Here is a 20,613-nt window from a genome sequence, read left to right on the forward strand (position 1 = left end):
TTTCAAAAATAGATGATTTAATCTTTTTAGCTGTTAGCAGGGCAAAATTATTGACCTCTGATTCACAAGTTTTGCTTAAACATAGGGATTTATTCTGTCACTAAGAAACACTTTGCAATCTACACTAAATATGTTAGCTTTGATAAATGGAGCTAGGTAACTAAGATATTTTGATAAGTATTTTAACAATGAGAATGGAAAAATGAAGCACACTACAACTTAAATTCACATATAACAAGTCAATCTGATATGTATACCTGGCATCTAAAAAATTAGTGTAAGAGAGAAAACATTTCATGTGAATATATTCTTCTAACAGTTTATCAAAAAGCTATCCCCTAAGAACATAATATGTTTCCTGTTAATTTTCTAAAAACAGGCATGGTTCTGTTTGCTGAATCTGTCAGTTAAATCTCAAATTCATCCTATCTTAAAAAAATATTTTTTTGCAGAGGTAGTCTTTCTTAAATTGCTATGAATTGAATCCACTAAAAAGACCTTGTTGTACCAGAAAATAAGAACATAAAATTGTCACATTCATCCTGTGAAAAATTAATGAAATGAGCTCATTTGGATTCCTTTCCTAGGTTTTCTACCTACCGGAATGTTTTATCCCAAATATTCTAAAAGTCTTTGGGGACCTAAAGGGTAAGAAATCACAAAGTACAACTTATATTGTAATTTCTAACAACTAATTACAATTTATACCTGTAAACATCTACCTACACATAAAGTTTGAAGATTTATCAGGCATTTATCCAGTACAAATATATTAATTTATTCTGAACGTAATAAACAAACATGACAGACCCGAGACTTTCTTACTTGCTGATGTTTGCTTGCATCTTTGCTGATGCTGATTATTTTACATCTTTTTTTTTCCCTTTCAGAATAGTTAACTTTTCCTAAAATGTTAAGTAATCTCATGTGGACCCCTTAGAAATTAATTTAATGACTGTCCATTCCTTACCTTCTAGTGACCTCTAGAGACTATTGTATGATTATATATAGCCATGCACACATTTGTGTATAATTCTAAATATTAACTCAGCACCTTTATATACACATTTACACTCTGACACATACATACTTCATAAATGCACGAATACTAGTAATATTTCATATTACTTATTTTCAATATTGTCAACACCTTGCAGAATATATCTTGTTGGCATATATTTCAACAAATGCAATATACCTTGCATTTTTATAGAGGAGGTGGGCTAAAAAAATTCATGATTGTTAATATGGGTTGGCTACTTCTTGGATTTTGTCACAAAAATGTAACATTTCATACTTTTAACAAGCAAAAATTTGTACTGAAAACTGTATCAAAGTATACAGTTCAAACGTATCAAAATATGGACATTCTTTGAAGAAGTGATAATGTATCTGTTGATGCTTGTTAAAGAAACAAAGATACTATGTCAGATTTTGCAGTGATATCTTGATAGCATTTGTGAAAAGACTTCCGGAGTGATATTAGTTTTCAATCAAAGAGAAACAATGAGAGATGTCTGTAAGGAACTCCATGGTTTGCTCATAATAAAGGCTTTCCAAAGAGAAGCATTATATCCAGGAAAGATAAAACAGTTATAGTACGTTCCTGAGTTTTACTAAAAACAAAACAAAGATTCAAAGGGTGTTTCCTTATGCAGGAAGAATTAATGTGTTCTGTTTCAAATGAAGAAATCAACAGTATTTATGCACATTTTAATGTGAGCAAGCCATAAAAATATCCTTCCATTCCAATGCTTTGAAATTTCATCTGTTTATAATTCAACACTGATAAAAACTGCAGTCCTATAAAATAAAGCAACAACCATTCATCTTCGTGAAACAGCTGTTGAAATGGGGCAAACCTCCCAGAAAATAATCCCCATTAGGGCAGAATTTTATAATATTTTATTTTGTATAATGTTCTTACAGCGTTTTACATCATACGGAACACTGCACTGCATGATGTAAATTTTACATGACTTTGGAACACTTACAAAATGCATGGCAAATTAAGAACGTTACAACATTACTATTAATTGCTATACTTTTTTGAACTATTTAAAGACCCCAAAACTTTCACTAATAAACAGTTTCAAAGCTGAGATAATAAAAGATAGCAACTTCTAAACATAATATGCCAAAAGACCAGTTTAATAAACAGTACTTTAAAAATCATATTGAACATCAATGGCACAACTAGTATCCTTCTTTTGAAGTATCGATTGATCATTTAAATTATAATCATCTCTTATTCAAACTCACATGCCTTTAAATGTTCTTTACCCATAAATATACAACATAATCCATAGTGAAGTCCTAACTGAAAAATCAGTAAAGGGAAAAAAAAAGGAAGTTAGGCACCTATGATACTGCATATGTAAATATTGTTCAGATCAGATAATAGAAAGCCAGTCCAAATTGTAACTAAATCAGTGACACCCCAGCATCTCTCTCTAAAATAGAATTCCATTTTAGAACAGAAAAGAACTACTAAAATCAGGGATTCTTTTAGGATGTCCTAAAAAGTTTAATGGGTCTGACTCAAAGCATCATGGCATAGGATGTTAAACAAAAATGTATGCAAACAAGTTTAAATTTGGAATCTTATCAGATTATTGATATAATTTTCTGTTAGAAAATTTTCTCAGAACTTGTTATGCAGAATAGTTCTGAGACATGAAATGACATGATTCTGAAAGTGATGACAAAGCATCTCAAAGTACACATACTTGGGTATGTTCTAATCAGTGATTAAAATTCATATTTAAATGTACTTATGTAAAAGGAATCTAACTGCTGTTCATTTGAATAGCAAAATACTACTGTCAAAGTCATTTTAGATCCTTATACAAAAAGACAGATGTAAGTTGAATATCTTAAACATGTTCGCTTTAAAACCAGTCACATGCAATTATATTTATTAAGATAAAAGGTTGTGTCCTTCTTTGATTAATAAACTTTTTTTTTTCCTCCTTCAGTTTTCACATATTCAGAACTGGTATGGAAAGTTGTATTTTATTGTAGAGATGAGGCAGGTAATAGGGAGTGAAGGCAGAAAAAAAAAAGGTAATTTCTCATGCATATCAGAAGCTCACTTGTAAAAGAATGAATTAAGCTTTTATTATTGAGTGTAACTATACTGTTGTAAGGCAAACAGTTCCATGTTTGAAATATCAGTCCTTCTAGCAGGTATGTATTTGGGTGCATGCTTTAAGACAAAGAAAGCTAACAGTAATGTTAAATGTAGTATAAGAAGAAAGTACAGCCTACCTATATTTGGCTAACACACACATATACACGTGTGTGTGTGTGTGTGTGTGTGTGTGTGTGTGTGTGTGTTTGTGTGTGGTATTCAACATTTAACAACAGATTAAGCCAAGAACTTAGAATCTACTTAATCAGTTCACAAAATTTGTATCAGCTACACAGAGCAAGTTATCATGAAATGTAGCTAAACACAAACATGGCTTAGAAGAGGAATAGCGCATTATATTCCAGAACCAATGATGTGTTAAAAATTATTCTTCGCTATTTTGAATGTAGTGTAAATTGATGGCTTCAGGATCACTTTAAAAAAAATAAATATTTCCACAGATAGAGGTCAGTGGTTGCCTGAAATTGCATCAGTAAGTAGCTGTCTGGATTGCTTTGTCACGTTATCAACATTTACTTACACAAGACTTGCAGGATAACACAGCACTACGCATTTTTTTCCTCATCCATATATATTCTCCTTTTTACATCTTCAATGCTGCTTTTCTATTTTTTTTTCCTGTCCTATTAAAAACTTCCCAAAACCTTTAGTGCTGGTAGTCATGCATCCTTTCTAACTAACAATTTAGGTTTTCTGGTATTTTACAATGACTCTATTAAGTGCTCAATATTAATCAGAAAAGCCACAACTAATTTTCAGTTCCATCAATGATTTCAATTCCAATTCAATTCCACCACTGATTTTTAATTTGCAAACACTTGTACTGTTGCATTGGCATTTGGGGCCCATTTTTATAATGAATCTGGGCATTATTTCTTTAAGATCATTGTGCTTCAGCTCTTCCTCTGAAAAAATTTGCATGTTAAAGGGCTTTAGTATTCAGTGATGAAATGTTCTGCATAGTAATGTACAGTAAACTGATTTTACAATTTAAAATAGCAGACGTGCTATGTGCCTAACCGAGCTGTGATCATTCCAGCAAGCGTGGCTTCAGCTTTAATAACACCCTATAGAATGGTATAAAAATGTAATGATCTCACATTACTCTTCCATCAGCAGTCAACATACTCAGAATCAGCAGAGCTCATGATTTTTCTTCCCATTGCTCTCCTCTCTCTCCTCTTTTCCCAGCCAGTTAAGTGATGTTTCCTTTGCTCTATAGCAGCATCTACTGGATTATCCGTAAAATGCTTCAATTCATATTAATCACACTGTTAATGTTGAGAAGAAGCAAGTTAGCATCTGCCAAAAAAGCTAGGGAAGGAGGAGGAGGGTGGAGAACTATGAATGAACAGAAATTTGGTTTGACAACAGAGTCTTTACTATTGCCCTTGTGTTTAGCCTTGTTAAAAGAACTTAACTTTTCTGTATCTGTCTTTTAAGGGATATAGAGTGTTCCCTATTTATTGCAGATTACCATTCATTTTACTAATGCAATGATTATAATGTCAAAAAGTCATTTGAAAGGTTTGGTTCTTTGAATGCAGAGAATCAAAGACTGCATTCTAGGAAGATTTAAGGGTTTTTGTACAGGATAAAATCAAAATTGCCTCCTGTATTATTTAGCTGTGCTTAAGCTGACATTTTTTACGAAGAAGCAAACTCTTTTGTTAAAATAAGTTAAAAATTTACAGTACTTACTATTGCATTGTACACTTTGCACAAATTTAATGTATAATTATATTTGTTAAATTACCCTATTTTGTAATCAACCTGATTTCTACCTATGCTATGTGACTCTCATTTATGTTTTTCAAATGGCAGTTTTATTTTTTATGAAAAACTGCTTGTAATGGAATCAGTTACTTACATTTCTAAAACTTGACAAGAAAACATACCCTTTGGAGTTTTAATTCTATTAAAAATATTATGGAACATGTTACATGCTTTACAAAATCAATTATTCTTATATGTGATGATGTATACTTAAACATATGAACATAGAATACAACCACTATTCAGTTTCATTTCAAATATTCTTTTTTTTTTTAAATTTAATCCTATTTGTTATTTTCAGGTACAGCTATTCCATGGAAAGGCACTACAGAACTATAACTTTTCATTTCCTGGAGAAATTCTTTAATTTATTATACAAATCTGAACCATAACTCCTACTGATTTTTTAATATTTCCTATTTTAAGTTCTTTAATATAATTGTAAGTTAAAAAATATCCTAAAGCATAAGAAAAAGGAGAGGAAAAAGCTATAAAGTATTATCTGTACGTTGTATTCCACAGACTCCTATCAAGTTTGGAGTATTGTTAAGATATATTAAATTTCCTTACAAGCACACACTCAGACATGGTAAAGACAACACAGAAAGGTTTTAAATAAAGACTTCCCAAATAACAAACATATATATTTTTAAATACACCAATTATCCAGGATATGATAACAAAATTTCATTGTAAGCTTACATTACCTCTAACAGGCTAGCTACTTTCTCCTACAAAAATGTAAAGGCCTAGTTGTGAAAGCTGGGGACACTTACAATGCATAAGTATGCTCCCCATTCCCCAATCTAAAGTTCAGATCTTGCGACTGGTAATTAGCCTCTCTCTGTGTTAGGTGTTATGCAGGAAATCCTTTATTACAACATCCCGTTGCACTCGTGGACATCACTGTCAGAGTTTCTCCATTGGACAGTTGACATTCATCCACTGTTCTGATTGTTGCTAAGCCTGGATGCTGTTTGCATAGCCTGATAACCCCTTTCACTGAAGACAGGGGGGACCGAGGGCTTATTTAACGTAAAGCGAACCGCGCCGTAGGTTGCAGAGCACTTTAGAAAGACTGTCAATGCTTTACCAGCGATGCTGGATCAACCCCAGCCTTCGTCAACACCTAGCCTCAGTAGTTAGCCCAAATCCCTCTTGGAAAGCGCTTCAGATCAATTGGGCATCAAACTGCAGAATGCCCGCTACCAGCAAGACGGCAAGCGGTGGAGATTTCCTCCAGCCCTGGATTTAACCTTCCGCCAAACTCCTGCTTTGTGTCCAGTAGTGTTTTTATAAAAGTCCGCGGTGAAAATAACAATTCAAGACAAGCGAGGAGTGTGGGGAGGAGGAGAGGGGGAGTCCTTCAGATCGTAGCTGCCTGCCACACAACCCGTTTTCAACTGAACCTTTAGTACGCTCCAATTCATCAGTCACTACAGGTACTTTACATCACGAACAAAAGACAGCTGGCATAAGACCCTTGCTATCCTCCACCGGATATATTTTCTCGGGCTGAAAACCGATGCAAAACCAACAGCTTGTCTCTCTCCCTCCACCGATCCTTCCCATTCAGGCACTTCTTACCTGTCTCGGTGGAAGCCTTCCTTCCCTTGTTAGCAGTGTGAAGCATCTCTAGCCTTCCCCAGTCTTTGCCACCGCTCGTAGATTGCACGGTTATCTCCCCCCTTTTCTTTCTTTCTTTCTTTCCTTTCTTTCTTTCTTTCTTTCTTTCTTTCTTTCTTTCTTGGTTGGGGGAAAGAAATTTTTTATCGAAAGTGATTAGCTTGGGGGGCGTGGGGGGGTCGCCGTTCCTTTTAAGTCCCTCCTGCGGAAAGGAGCAGGGGAGCAACGTGACGCCACCTATTAATCTTTTGCAAGAGTGAAAAGGCAGAAAAGGAGCGCTCGATCAAACTGAGCTTCACACATGACTAAAACTCGCCCGAGAGGCTGCTGGCTCTGGCTTAAAGCCTCACTAGGCGTGAATGTAAAAAAAAAAAAAAAACCACGGAAGAGGGGCGAGTCAACGGAATGTGACAACGTCTGTGCATCAAAAGCAAGGAAAAGAGGAGAACAATGGGGGAGAGACGAGGAGCAGAAGCAGGGGAAGCAATCTGGAGGAGTTTGAAGGGAAGAGCTTGCAGAATAGGGCACACACACACAAAAAAGGCGTCGAGCATCTTCTGTTTATCTCTCACTGAACACGACACCCTGCCTCCCTCTCGCGCGTTTGGTAACACATTCTTGCGCCTCCTGGGTTTGCCAACCGTGCCAACAGTCCTCGCGTGTGCTGTTCTCACCTCCCCGGCGTTTTCCCGTGCAGCCAAAAGCAACCAGCACGCCCCACGGCGGCCCCGCTCCTTCTCCAATAAAGCAAAGCGGAATTTAGTTCACTTACTCCTTCATTCCTTCCGATTGCCTCTCTTTTTCTCTCTCTCTCCTGCTAATTTTCTCCCTGTTCGCCCTGTAGTTTAACTGGCAGATGGAACTCTACTTATAACTACTGACAAACTGCCACCGGTAAACAAAAACCGCAACAAATGTTTCACGCTGCTAATTGAATTCGCACGGCAACTAGCTAAATAAATACGTAAATAACCGGGCTGGATTCATCTCTCTAGACGGGCGGGATCACCGACACCCTCTTCCAGCCACTCTTTTATTTGCACCCTGAAATGACGGAGAGTTGTGATCGGGCAGCATGGCAAATCAGTCAGCCGCTAGGTTGGACTGAGGAGAGCTCTAAATGGCAATCCGGATTTGAGACCTAGATTGAGATCTTCAGTTTTGCACCATGCATTATCTATATTCCAAAGCACATGTATTGAAGCAGGTTGCTGTGCCTATTAGCTGCCTTACTGATTGACTTATTTTGTTTTTATTCAGCCTTTTCTCTAATGTTGGGATCTCCCATCTTTTGTCCTGTCTGCAAGGTAGGTTTCTCTAAAAGACAGGGAAGAACTCCACTATTCCTTGCTGGATAAAACTTATGAAGATGCATAGAAGAATGAAAAGTTGCTTGGTCATCATAAAGTGCAAGTTTTAGAAAAATACCATTTTTAAAAAATGTAGCTGTTTCATGCATGCATGCATGTTTAAGAACATAAGAATGCCAAGAACTTCAGAACAATTACACCCCCTCTCCTCTTGTTTCCTAGCATCTGTCACTTAGAGGCATGTGGGCTCTGTTCCAGAAGGCTGAATGATTAGCAGCCAACAATGAGTGGATTTACCTTCCATTCACTGATCTAGTCCCCTCTTAAAACCATGACTATACCTGGGGAAATGAATCCCCTAATTCAAACTTGGGCTGGGCAAGCACTGTATCAGAGATTAGAATTATTGGGCACAGATGAAAGCCTGCATCCTCCATACATTGCTGCCACCACATTATCCTCTCCTTTTGGTATTGAACTACATAGAAGCACCAGCAATGGAAGGTACCCAGATGGTTCCTAAAGAAAAGGAACGAGAGGTCTTATTTAGACATTTTATTTTCTTGGCATATGTATATGCTATACCTCTAACATCATCAGGTAGCTTATAAAGGAACCAGGCTTTTCCTTGCCTACTTGGGAGTAGAGAGGATAGGGCTGCTTTTGGTAACCTCACCTGTGCCCACTTCAACCAAGCTTGGGTCAAGAAGTCTTTCTTTTAGTTATTCTTCATGCGTCAATATTCACCTGTTTTAGAAGTTCTGTGAGAGAAAGAAAAACCCCTCATTTCCATGTCTTGCATAATTTTATATGTTTTGACCATATCCCCTTTACCAGAATTCTTAAAACTAAAAACTCCCAGATGTCGATATTTTTGTTGTAAGGATGGTGTTCTGATTCAGTAATTGCTTTGGTTCTACACTTTTGCAATGTTTGTTTGGGCAACTTAAGTGCTGTCACTTTTCTTTATGGGACAACTATCATTTTAGCTACCCATTTTTTTCCTTCTCCACACTTTCAAGTATAATTGTTTCAAGGATTTCCCCAGGTCTTTTGGACAGGTATGCTATGCCCAGAAGATGATGAAGCACGTTGCTTCTCTGGCTAGCCCTGCAAAAGGCTGTTCTGTACATCTACACTGTGAAGAGTAGGTCCATAGGATGCCATACATATCGCTGACACAGACTGGACATTGACATATCCATTTATATCAAACTTTTAATCTGCCCAAGTCTGCCACAAGAAAGAGAACCAAATAATTATTTCAACATGTGACAATCTTTCTTTAGCCTAATGTTAACTTTCGTGTCCTGACATTTGTTGCTTCCTTATCTCTTATTCCTTGTAACATATTTTAAGTATATTGAAATATTTTTAGTGGTAACTTCTAAAATTCTTTTTGCATTCTGTATTTTTTGCCTTTCAATAGGCAATTATGAAAGGTTTTTATTTACATGTAACTCAGCTTGCTTATGTGGATTTCATTATTATATGTTTTATTTTATAAGATTACTTGTAGCAAGTTCATTGTACAATACTCTGATATTTATTAGAATGAAAGGCAGTTTATAAGTATATCAATAATTTATGAATAATGTATTTTACTGACATAATTAATAGTTTTATGATGTTTTATGCTCCCAAAGAGACATCTCTGTTAGCTTTTATTCTAATTTGGAAAAAATTACTACAGGATGTAGCACTTCCCTCAACTGACAGAAAGATGTATTTCATATTATAGGAAGAAAAATGGAATTTCAGGAAAATTCATCCTTTATCTATTCGATGTACACACAAACTGTGCACTGTTAAAATTTCAACTAACCTACACCAAAAATGATCCACTGGAATATTTAGGTCAGACTTTCTCAACATCAGTGCCTTGCAAATGTATAAACATCAACTCCCAGAATTTCAGCAATAGCCACGTGAACTGAGAATTCTAAGAGATGAAATCCATACATGTGAAGAATGGCAAGACATAACGAGAATTCTAAGACTTGAAAGTTTGCTTCAATCAGTCTTTACTCAACATTTTAAGGCATGTTACCAGTGTGCTGAGGGCTTCCTATGCAACACAACTTTATTTCAGCAACATAAATCTTTATTGGCACAAATAAACTACCTTGGTGAGGCAGGAGTGTACAACTTCCCCAGAGAGCCTGGTAGTTAGTTACATAAATATGTACATGCTATTTTTCTTCTTTAAATGTACTTTAAATGATTTCTCCAGCATCATTACCAAGCCATGCAGGAGCCATCCCACAACACATTAGAATAACAGTTACAGAGCAAAATGTACTAATAATGACATTTTCCATGGAAATGTAAATAATTGGTTTCAACCCAAAGTTTTATTTAGAGCTTCCTTAGCTCTAGGAAACAGCTAATCAAAGCTTTCACTATCAACTAGCAAATCCAATTATAAGGCAAGTTTAACACTTAAAAGAAAGACTTCCTGCCTTCCTTTTTCATTCTTTAAACCCTTTCCTTCCTATACACTGATGCTGTGATACACAAAACTTCAGAATTGAGGGTTTAGACTTATATAATTTTGCAAAACAGAGGAAGATTTACCTATTTCAAGACTGCTGTTCAGTAAAAGATTTCTTTTAGCTACTCTATCTCACTGCTAAACCATTAATCAGATTTGTTGGACAAAATATTCATGTAGTATGACAGTACTATTATTTATATCATTGTCATCATTATCAGTACTATTACTATTATTTCAGTGAAGTACTGATTGGCTATGACAGTGCAAATAGTTGCATTTATTCACAGAAATACATTATAAGCCCTCACTGAACACATGGAAGACAAGATCTCTCTCTGGCTATGCAAAGCTCATGGCCAAGGCTGTAAGGTACAGATTCAGTGGTTTAAACCTAATTAATCCCATGCAGACAGGAAATCTTTAGATTAAGCAAAAGAATTTAAGATTACAACAACCTATGGATGTTTAAGAAATTAATGTCTATATAAAAAGAAAAAAGTATAGAGTACTTGAATTTTACCGAAGACAACTCCTTTTATATGTATAGGTAGAAAGTTAAAAGTAAATTTAAAAGAAAGAAAGAAAGAAAGATGTATTTAGGTATTTATTGCACACCACAAAGGGTTTTTTTTTTTAACTCAGGTGGTTCCTAATGAATAAATTAAATTAAAGCAACATTATTTATATGTTGCTTCTTCTATAACAAAAACTCAATTTATTAGAAAAATGAAAGTAATGTCTGTAACTTACAACAAACATACACTAAGATATCATAAAATATATAACATGATATAAGGAATAAACAATAACAAAGAAGAAGGTAAAACAAAAGGTAAAGGTAAAACAAAAAATCACACTAGATATGGGAGTCAGTTCTTTCAAGATTAGAAGAATATTGCTGAAAGCAGATTAGCCTGTTACTAAAAAAATTGCAAAGTGGAAACTGTCCCCCAAATCCTTAAGCATATTACATTGTACAAGGGAGAGAAAGAGGACCCAGAATTTAAACCTCACTTTCACTAAAAATAGGGCCTCCATTTAAGACACAACAGATACCAAAATTCTTTCATAATGGCTGAATTTTCCATTATAAATCTATTTATCAGAAGCTCACATATCTTTGCTTGTGCCCATTTACGGTTGAGCATAATTGAAGAAGCTAGCACCAGCATTATTATTTAAAAGGCCTGTGAGATTAAAAATGCCTTTGCATGATGACAAGGATGCTCCAAGGGCAGTTTGCAGACTACAGAAAATGCCTCTTTTTCTATAGCTCATGAAGAATTCTTCATTCTTCTTCCCTATTCCACTTAGAAAGTTTCCTTCTTGTTCCTGCTTTGAGTTTATTTAGCAGAGAAAGAATCATAAAGACAATAAATTCTTCTTATGCTAAATTCAACTCAGTTAATGAAATCAGGGCTTGTCTAGAATGGACTCCATCCAGGCACCTCTCATGGGTATTCATAGCAAATTTATTGTTTTGTCACAGAGGCACTCAGCCAATCAGAACTTGGCAATGAAGTTCAACATGAACTACATTGATAGATAAAGTTTCTTGTTATCAAAGATAATATGTTTTGGAATGTTTTTGTGAAGTTTTCCACAATGAGAATGTATATGTGGTTATGATGAAGAAAAGGAATGGGAGAAAAAGATATTTGAAGGAAGGTCAACTAAACTAAATACCATTTTTCATATTTCTTATACTTTACAAATAGTTTTCCTATTAGCAATAGGGAAATCAATAAAGATATTTGGGTCTCGTATCAAATTAATACCCATTAATCTGACTAGGATTTACTCTGTGCTAAATGTTTATGGGATTACTATAGCCTTATTTTAATTTGTAATGTAATTTAAAGTGATTAAATTACTGAAGAACTTAACATTTTTACCTAGATAAAATATTTATAGGGTTCAACAGAAACAGCCCAGGAAAATGTCTGTATATGTAGGTGCTTCAAAACTGTATTTTAGATAATATACTTCATCTGTTCAAGATTTTACAGTGTATAGTGGTACCTTGTCCAGTTTTCTTACCAAATAGCAAGGTTTTGTGATAGGTTGCACTGTGAATTAGTAACTATTCAAAGTCAGTCCAGTAAATTATTTGGGTGACTTTCCATGGTGAAGGATAGACTTGAACCAAAGTCATCCTCCTCTCCTGCTGCTTAATCTAAAATCTCAATTAAGACACCACAATGACTGTTACAACACATATGACATTATTGATATGGTTTGGCTTGCTTTATATCTTATTTTTTCCCCTGTTTTAGAAAAGCCACTTGTTATGGACTGTATTTTGACATTACTGAAAAAATATTTTAGATTAGGTTGCTGAACCTTTGTCCCAGCTGATGGGCTAACTGCTATTTGACAAAGAAAAACTTTCTGGAGTGTGAAAAAGTTCCAATGCCATTTTGATAAATATGGTTTAAGCAAACACTTTTTATTTTATAGATCTGTTGGTCCAGTTTTCTATTGATAATAAGAATTCAAGCAGTTCTGTCTAGTAGTACAGCTCCAAATTCTTATTTAAATTCTTCATGTTAATCAACTGGTTTAAACTGTTGAAACCAGTTGATTAACACAATAGTACAGTTTTTAAGTAGTACTCCATGGTGACAAACATAATTTCAAGGGTACACTTAAGATATTGCATTATGAGGCAAAATTAGTTGATGGGCACAATATTGCCCATATGGGTATAATATGGGCATAATATTGATCAGTAGGCCCTTAGTATTAAAATATTAAGGAGTTTGCCCAATATTGACCAATGGGCCCTTAGTATTTTTGAAAGATAAAACAAGAAATGGACAGCATACAGAATAGTTTCTTAATGTTGGAATAGACTTTTTACCAGCAGTGGCCATTGCAGTAAGAAAAAGAACAAAGTTATACCATGCACACGTGTATCTCTTGTGTTGTAGCTAAGAAGCACAGAATAGCAACAATAGCAGTTAGATTTATATACTGCTTAACAGTGCTTTACAGCCCTCTCTAAGTGGCTTACAGAGTCATCATATTGCCCCCAACAATCTGGGTCCTCATTGTACCGAACTCAGAAGGATGGAAGGCTGAGTCAACCTTGACCCTGCTGAGATTTGAACTGCCAAATTGTAGGCAGCAGTCAGGCAGCAGAAGTAGCCTGCAGTACTGCACTTTAATCACTGCACCACCATGTCTTATAGCTGTGCCCTGGGTCATATGACCAAGAATGAGGCTGAGAATGAAACTACTAGCAACAATTTAAGTTCAATGTCTCTCTCATAGGAAGACATTGGGGCAATGTTTCCAGATTCTTTTTGGGATCTATGACAAATTGCCATGGCCATCTCACTGCAACCAACTTGCTGCAGCCAACTCACCACAGGACAATTCACCATGGCCAACTCACAATGGAACTGTTGTGGTCCACCGGCGTCCTGTGGAGCTGGCAGCAGAGTCGGATACTGTGGAGGAACATGGGCCAGTCCTGGAGTCTGGGGAGGACTCAGACAAGGGATCTGCATCTGACAAAGAGATGGAGCCAGGGCCATCTGAGAGTTATGTGCTGACTCCTGAGCCTCCAGAATCTGACATCAGCAAGGCAGAGGAACAGGGGGAGCCTGTTCTCAGTGTGCACTTGCACAGAGCTGCCAGAAGGCAAGAACAGTTAAGACAAAAATGGCAACTTGGGAATAAGGCTTGGAGATGATTGGGCCCTCCCATAAGACATAAAGGACGAGCAAAGGGACATGAGCCTTTGCAGGAAGCAACTTTGTTCGTTCTGGTTGGTTTAAAATCTGAAGCTCCGTGTTGACTTTATGCTCCGTTTGGCTTTGTACAGCTAATTGGCAATTTAATCATTGCAGCATTTCAAGGGAGCATTTCAAGGCAGCATTTCATAGGCAGCATTTCAAGGGAGATAAAGGTGGGTGCTTATCAGCCTTATCCCAAAAGACTGTGGCAGACTTCTGTTGGACTATTCATAAACTGTTTGGGACTCATTATGGGCTGTGAATGCATATAATTCAAAGCCATTGAAATAAAAATAAAGTTTTTGGGAACAGTGTGTGATTGTTACTGTCTCAGGAACCTTTGGTCAGAACAGGAACAACTCACAGTGTGACAAGAGTTAATATAAAAGAAAATAGTCAAATAGAATCACTAAAGAAAGGATGCCAAAGGAGATACAAAATAAAATGTAATAAAATAAAGTAAAATACAAAAAAATGAAATAATTTTTTGAATAATTTTAAATAATTAACTTGAATTGTCCCACAGCGAGTTGACCATGGAAAATTGGCCATGGAAAATTGGCTGAGGCAAGTTGTCCCATTTCTTTCCTGCAACCTCCAGCCTGATGCAATTCATTTTTGAAATATGCTAGGAATATGCTAGATAAGATCACCTTAATTTGTTACCTTTTTTTCTTTTTGTCATGACAGCTTTCCTAAAAACTTCACACACCCCTTGAAGAAAACAAAAAAGAAAAAAATGAGCACACAGATTACAGTAAGAACAACATAATATTAAAGATAAATATATTTTCCCTCCCATAATATTTATTTTTTTACACTGAATTGCTAGATTTAGCTTTAACGAAAGCTGATGACTGCTATATGCTCTCTCTTTCATTCTGCTAAATGCTGGCATGGCTGAACTATTGGTGGCTATTATGAATATTTTCTAACACTGTAAATTCAGAGGCATTAAAGCAGAAGCTTTATAGTAAACATAGTTTCTGACATTTCATAAGCAAAAAGATTCAGTAGTACAGATTTTATTTTAAAAGAGTTTTTTAAAAGCCAGTTTGTGCAGCTGTTGCTATTTTCCAGAATAGTCCTACCTATGGCAATCACTGAAGCAATTCAAAAACCTTACTATCAGCAAGCTCTTTTCATAATAATCTGGCTGTTATTTGAGAAATCTGGGATAAATAGGGCAAATTTAGATAATGAGTAGCTAAAAATCTCTGAAAGCTGAAAGAGAAGTAGCAAGACAAATAAAATAAATTTGCTGCTCAATATTATATTTAATCAACATAAACACATGTTGACATGCATATTGCAAAGATGCTTAACAGTTTTTCCTATCTGGAAGCCTTTACATATGTTGGAGTTCTTCACCCATAACCCTCCAACTGGTATGAAAACTATGGAAGTTAAAATTCTACATATCTGGAGAGTATCATTTTTGGGGTGGAAAGACTGATATTCAGCACAAATGAGGTGACATTTAATGGAACTAGTTAAAAAGAAACTGAATAAAACAGAATTGAGTAGCTAAGAAAAAAAGGGCTGTTAATAGCAGCATGACATGCAGATTTCCTCACTTAAGAAACAAATCAAATATGTTTATTTAGAAAGGAAATTTGGCTTGGCAGTAATAATTGTGCATAAAAGCTTGGAACAGTAATTGATTGCCAGATGAACATTAGTCAGCAATGTGATATTGTTGGGGGGGAAAAGGCAAATACAATTTTAGGTTGTAGTAAAAAATACTTTTCAAACAATTAGAAGTTATAGTTTTGTTTTTGTCAGAACCCGTACTGAGTCCTATTCTGGTATTAAATGTGTATGGAGATTCCCAATCATCCAGGTCATGGTTGACCGAAAGGTGCTTTTTCAAAAGGAAAATGGACTTTCTTTGTTTTTGCTTGAAGATGTTTCACTTCTCAGCCAAGAAGCTTCTTCAATTCTGAATGAAGTTTCTTCAGTTCAGTTCATTCAGAACTGAAGAAGCTTCTTGGATGAGAAGTGACATGTCTTCAAGCAAAAACAAAGGAAGTCCAGTTGTTATTTGACAAAGCACCTCTGGAATGTTCTGATACTACAATTTTAAGACAAACTGGAACAGTTAAGAGAAGCACAATGAGACTCATCAGAAGATTGGAAATCAGTGCAGTATCAAGAACAAGGAGTGTTTGTGGGGAGAGGAGGAGGAGTCCATTCCAGGTGCAGGGAATCAGGGGTGCATTGGATGACAGGAAGGTTATTTGGAGGATAAGTGGTGGATATAGAATCAGGTTGCTACAGTTGACAATGTGATGCAACACCACTGTTAAAAACTAAGATACAGGTAAAAATAATTGGGAATAAAGCTTTGAGAGTAATAAATGACAGCATTTTTCTTTTTTTTTTTGAACAAATTTTATTAATTTTTAAAGACATACAAAACGTAAAACATAAGAACATAAAACCTCTTTTCTGAAAGTTATTTGTAAATTTTAACAAATCAAATAAAACATTTTATACACCATTGACACATCTCCTTATAAACACATACATATCCTTTCAAGTTTCTCATTATTTCTCCCTTTAGTTTTATTCAATTATATTTCTTTTCTATATTTATCTATTTTATATGTTTTTATTCACTATACTTATTTCTTTTGTCTGACTTGCTTTATTCTCTTCTATCTTTTATTCTCAATTGTCCTCTTCTAACATTCCTCCAAGGTTTTATTAACTCAATCAAACATAAACACAAAAAAAACACAAAACATAGAAACATAAAAAACATCTTTTCTGAAAGTTGCTTAGTCCCGGGTTACAACTCTTCATACAGACACAAATTCAAATTCATATTCATTTTGTATACCATTCCATATCTTATTACCATTTTCAATTTTCTATATGGCTTCTCATCTCTTTTAAATTTTCTTAGTTTTATTTTATTTATCTCATCTCAATTCAAATCATAATATTTATTATTCTTTGTCTGTTCTGTTTTCAGCTATCCATTTGTCTTTCTTCTTTAAACAAAACTTCTCCTGTACACTAATTGGAGTATAACGCCTACATTTCCCCTACATTTATAATACTTAATATAAAATACATAGCTTACATTGGGATTCTGTTTGGTACATTCTAAAATTATACAATATTATCAATGCCAATACAAATCTATTCATTAATATTAATATTCATTTATATCATAAACACTTAACACATTACTTTTCAGTTAAATATCATACTTTTATGGGAACACCTATTTTCCATGGTTATTTCCCCCTCACATTACATATTTTAAATCATTATTTCATTAGAATGTTCCCCCTTCTCCTATTTCAAAACTCTCATTTATTTCATTGCCTTCTTTTTCTTTACAAGAAATGTCACTAGGATAACACAATCTAATCATTAATATTAATATTAAACACTTTAACCATTTTAATTAAATATCATGCCTTTATGGGAACACTTATGCTTTCCATAATTATTTCTCCCCCCCCACATCACATATTTTAAATCATTGTTTCGTTAAAATGTTCCCCCTTCTCCTACTCCAATTCTCCCATTTATTTCATTACTTTCTTTTTCTTGACAAAAGTTTCACTAAGTTACACTAAATATTTTATCACATTTTAGATTACATATTATTTCCAGTTTTCTAAGATTATTTCTAAGTACAAATATAAAAATACAATCTTATGTACCTTTCCAGAATCCCTTTTTCAATAAAGTTTACCCATTGTCTCTAAAAGATTTTTGTTTCTTTGCATCTTGCCCCCCACCATTGAGGCTTCTCATCCCTTCCTTTCTCCCTTGCTTATTCTTCTCCTTGCCCTCTTTACCCCCTTGACTCTCCACCTCCCTTTTATTCTTCTGCTTTCCTCCTTTCTGTTGTTTTCTAACATAGTATCCACTTTTCACCTTATTCTCCTCTTTTTTGGTTGTTTTTCCAGATCTTAAAATCCCCTTTTCCTTTTCCTCTTTCTCCTTTCCTTCCCCAACTAAAGTCACTTGTCCATCAAAAATGGCTTCTTCTTTATCCCAGTTATCCTGTTGCGCAGTCAGTTTTTCATAAGTACAAACCGCCATTTCTAAGAATTGAAAAAGAGTGCCAAGAGAACCCCTCCCTTCTTGTTCTTCTTTTTTATATTTTTGGTATTCAAGTTTCAATCCATCCACAAGTGATGTCGTTACAGAGAGAAAAAGTTTTTCCAAACAACCACCCAAGTGCTTTTAATCAAAGATAGTTCTCAAAAGTTCCAAAATCACCAAGCAATCCAAATAAGCGGTTTCTTTTAAGTACTTTCTCCTTCTTCACTTTCTCTTTCTGGGGTTAGTATTTAATCACAAAGTTCCATTTAAAATATATCTTTTAGAAGTCTTATTAATGTTTAATAACTCTTTAAAATTCTAGGCAATCTTCTCCTTATTTTCAAATTCTGCTCCAATTTTTTTTTCCTCTCCCTTCCCACTCACAGCAAAAAAGGTTTTTTTTTTTTAAAAAAAAATGTTCAGAAATCCTTATCCCTTCAGCATTTAATTACCTCCAAAGCAGGTTTTCCGATTTCTCTTATAGTTCCATCCGCTGTCACGTTAGGAAGGAGAGTGAAAAGAAAGAAAAAAAATCTTTCCCTTTTGGAATTCCATTCGCCGCTTGTAACTCTCTCTGGAAACAATTTATCTTTGGCAATTTTCAAATTCCAGGGTACTTTCTCTTACTTTATCCCGGTCAAAAACCACTTTCATGACTCTTCTGACTTTCTTCCTCCTGCACAATCTTGTCCAGCTGCAGGGTTCTTTGTGGCGGCCATTACTGACTGCTGCTCCTCCGCCTTGGGAAAAGGGGGGTTGCCAGCTGGGGAGGGGGTCTGTGACACCCCCAAACCCCTATCCGGATCCCCCCTGTCTTCAGCTGCCTCTACGGGGCAGCTATATCCCCCAAATCCAAACGGATTGGGGGCACCTTGGCAGCGAGCGCAGCAGGGATCGCGCAATATCGTGAATCCCTGCTGCTGCCAAAGCCTTGCAAACCGGAAGCCCTTAAATGACAGCATTTTTCATATACTTGAACATATAACACTTTGAAGAAAGTCATATAATGTTTGGCTTTAAGAGATTTCAATTGTATAATAAAAAACATTTCCAAATGTGTGAATACATAATTATATGGAAGTGATGGGATTTGTTTCACTAAAAACAGTATCTCAGAAATGCTTTAAGATGAATTTTAAAAGTAAATTATGAATTACATGTTAAATTACATTTGGACTTGTCCTGAGAATTAGGTTTGATCCAATAACCTAACTAACTCTTCCAACTTTTTGATTCTATGCTACCTTTATGTAATATATCCCCTTATTTATGTTTATGAATTTCCAAATTATATAAGCCAGTGATATACATATATATATAAATAAATTTAATATATTAAATTTAAAATTAAAGTTATATTTAATATAATTTTATTAATGATTTTAAGAAAAAAGATAAGAACTAATATAAAGTAAGAAAAAGAAAAAAATCCAAAAAAGTAAAAGCGCCAAAAGTGCCAAAAAGTTAAAAAAAAAAACCCTTCCTACTACTACTTCCTAATAGTAGTAAAAAAATTGAATGTATGATTTATGATGTCATGGTTTTGATGATTAGACAGGAAAGGGAATTAAAGTACATTGTAACTATAGAGTAAGAGATAAAAGTTATAATTGTACATATATTACAATTTGTTTTCTTTAGTAGAAATGTCCATAAGAGGTTTCTAGTCAGCAATAAGCATTTATATTATTTTTTTCTCTGAACAAAGAAGTCAGTTTAGTCACATCAGCAAGTTCCACTATTTTCACCAATAATTTATTCATTGTGAATAATCCCCAATCTTTTCATCTTTGTGCTTGTACAGTAGTAATCTTACAAGAACCAAGTTCTGTGACTTTTTTTTTCAACTGTTTGTCCATCAATCCAAGTAGGAAGACTCCTACTCTCAACTATATATCTTTCTTTAAAATCCTTTTAATCAATGTGTGTGCTTGAATCCAGAACAGCGTAGCTTTTTCACACACCCACCAAATGAAAAAATGTCAATTTTTCTTGTTCACATTAATTGGAACATTAATTTGAAGTATCTTTTTGCATTCTAGATCATTTCTGATACCCAATGTTATAAAAAAAATCTTTTTAACATTTAACACAGTGTAAATTTCAATCATTTCAACCACTTAATACCCTATTGTATATTATAAACAAGTTACAGTCCAATTTAACATATATTCTTTTTCTTGCTCTTTTCTTTCAAATTTCAGTAAAAGTGTATACATTTTTGTGTTTATGTTCATTATATATATGTAACTGTGTTTCAAGCTCATTCTTACCTATCCTAAACCATAACTCTTTTGTCTGCTTAAATCTTTATAATAATTATAAACAAGAGAACCTATTGAATCCTTATCCCTCTTCTATCATATCTTCTCTTGATTTTATTTTACACTCTCCTTGACTATATTCTAATATCTCACAATGAGTTAGCAATTTGTG

General features: G+C 34.7%; 1 protein-coding gene across 4 annotated transcripts in view; it reads right to left on the bottom strand.

Moving 5' to 3' along the window:
• The window catches only part of TENM2 (teneurin transmembrane protein 2), an 865,315-nt gene that overhangs the window by 649,611 nt on the left and 195,091 nt on the right, over window positions 1-20,613 (bottom strand). The window contains exon 1 of one of the 4 annotated variants that reach the window (XM_087924564.1): window positions 6,518-7,563. The exons of the other annotated variants lie outside the window; for them this stretch is intronic. Coding sequence (XP_087780690.1) covers window positions 6,518-6,563 — 46 coding nt within the window. The 5' untranslated portion in view covers window positions 6,564-7,563. Of the gene's footprint in view, window positions 1-6,517; window positions 7,564-20,613 lie in introns of those variants that run through there. 4 annotated transcript variants of the gene reach the window in all.

Source organism: Pseudonaja textilis, chromosome 2 (genome assembly GCF_049901715.1).
Source record: "Pseudonaja textilis isolate UNSWEBS1 chromosome 2, rPseTex1.2, whole genome shotgun sequence".
Classification (NCBI taxonomy): domain Eukaryota; kingdom Metazoa; phylum Chordata; class Lepidosauria; order Squamata; family Elapidae; genus Pseudonaja; species Pseudonaja textilis.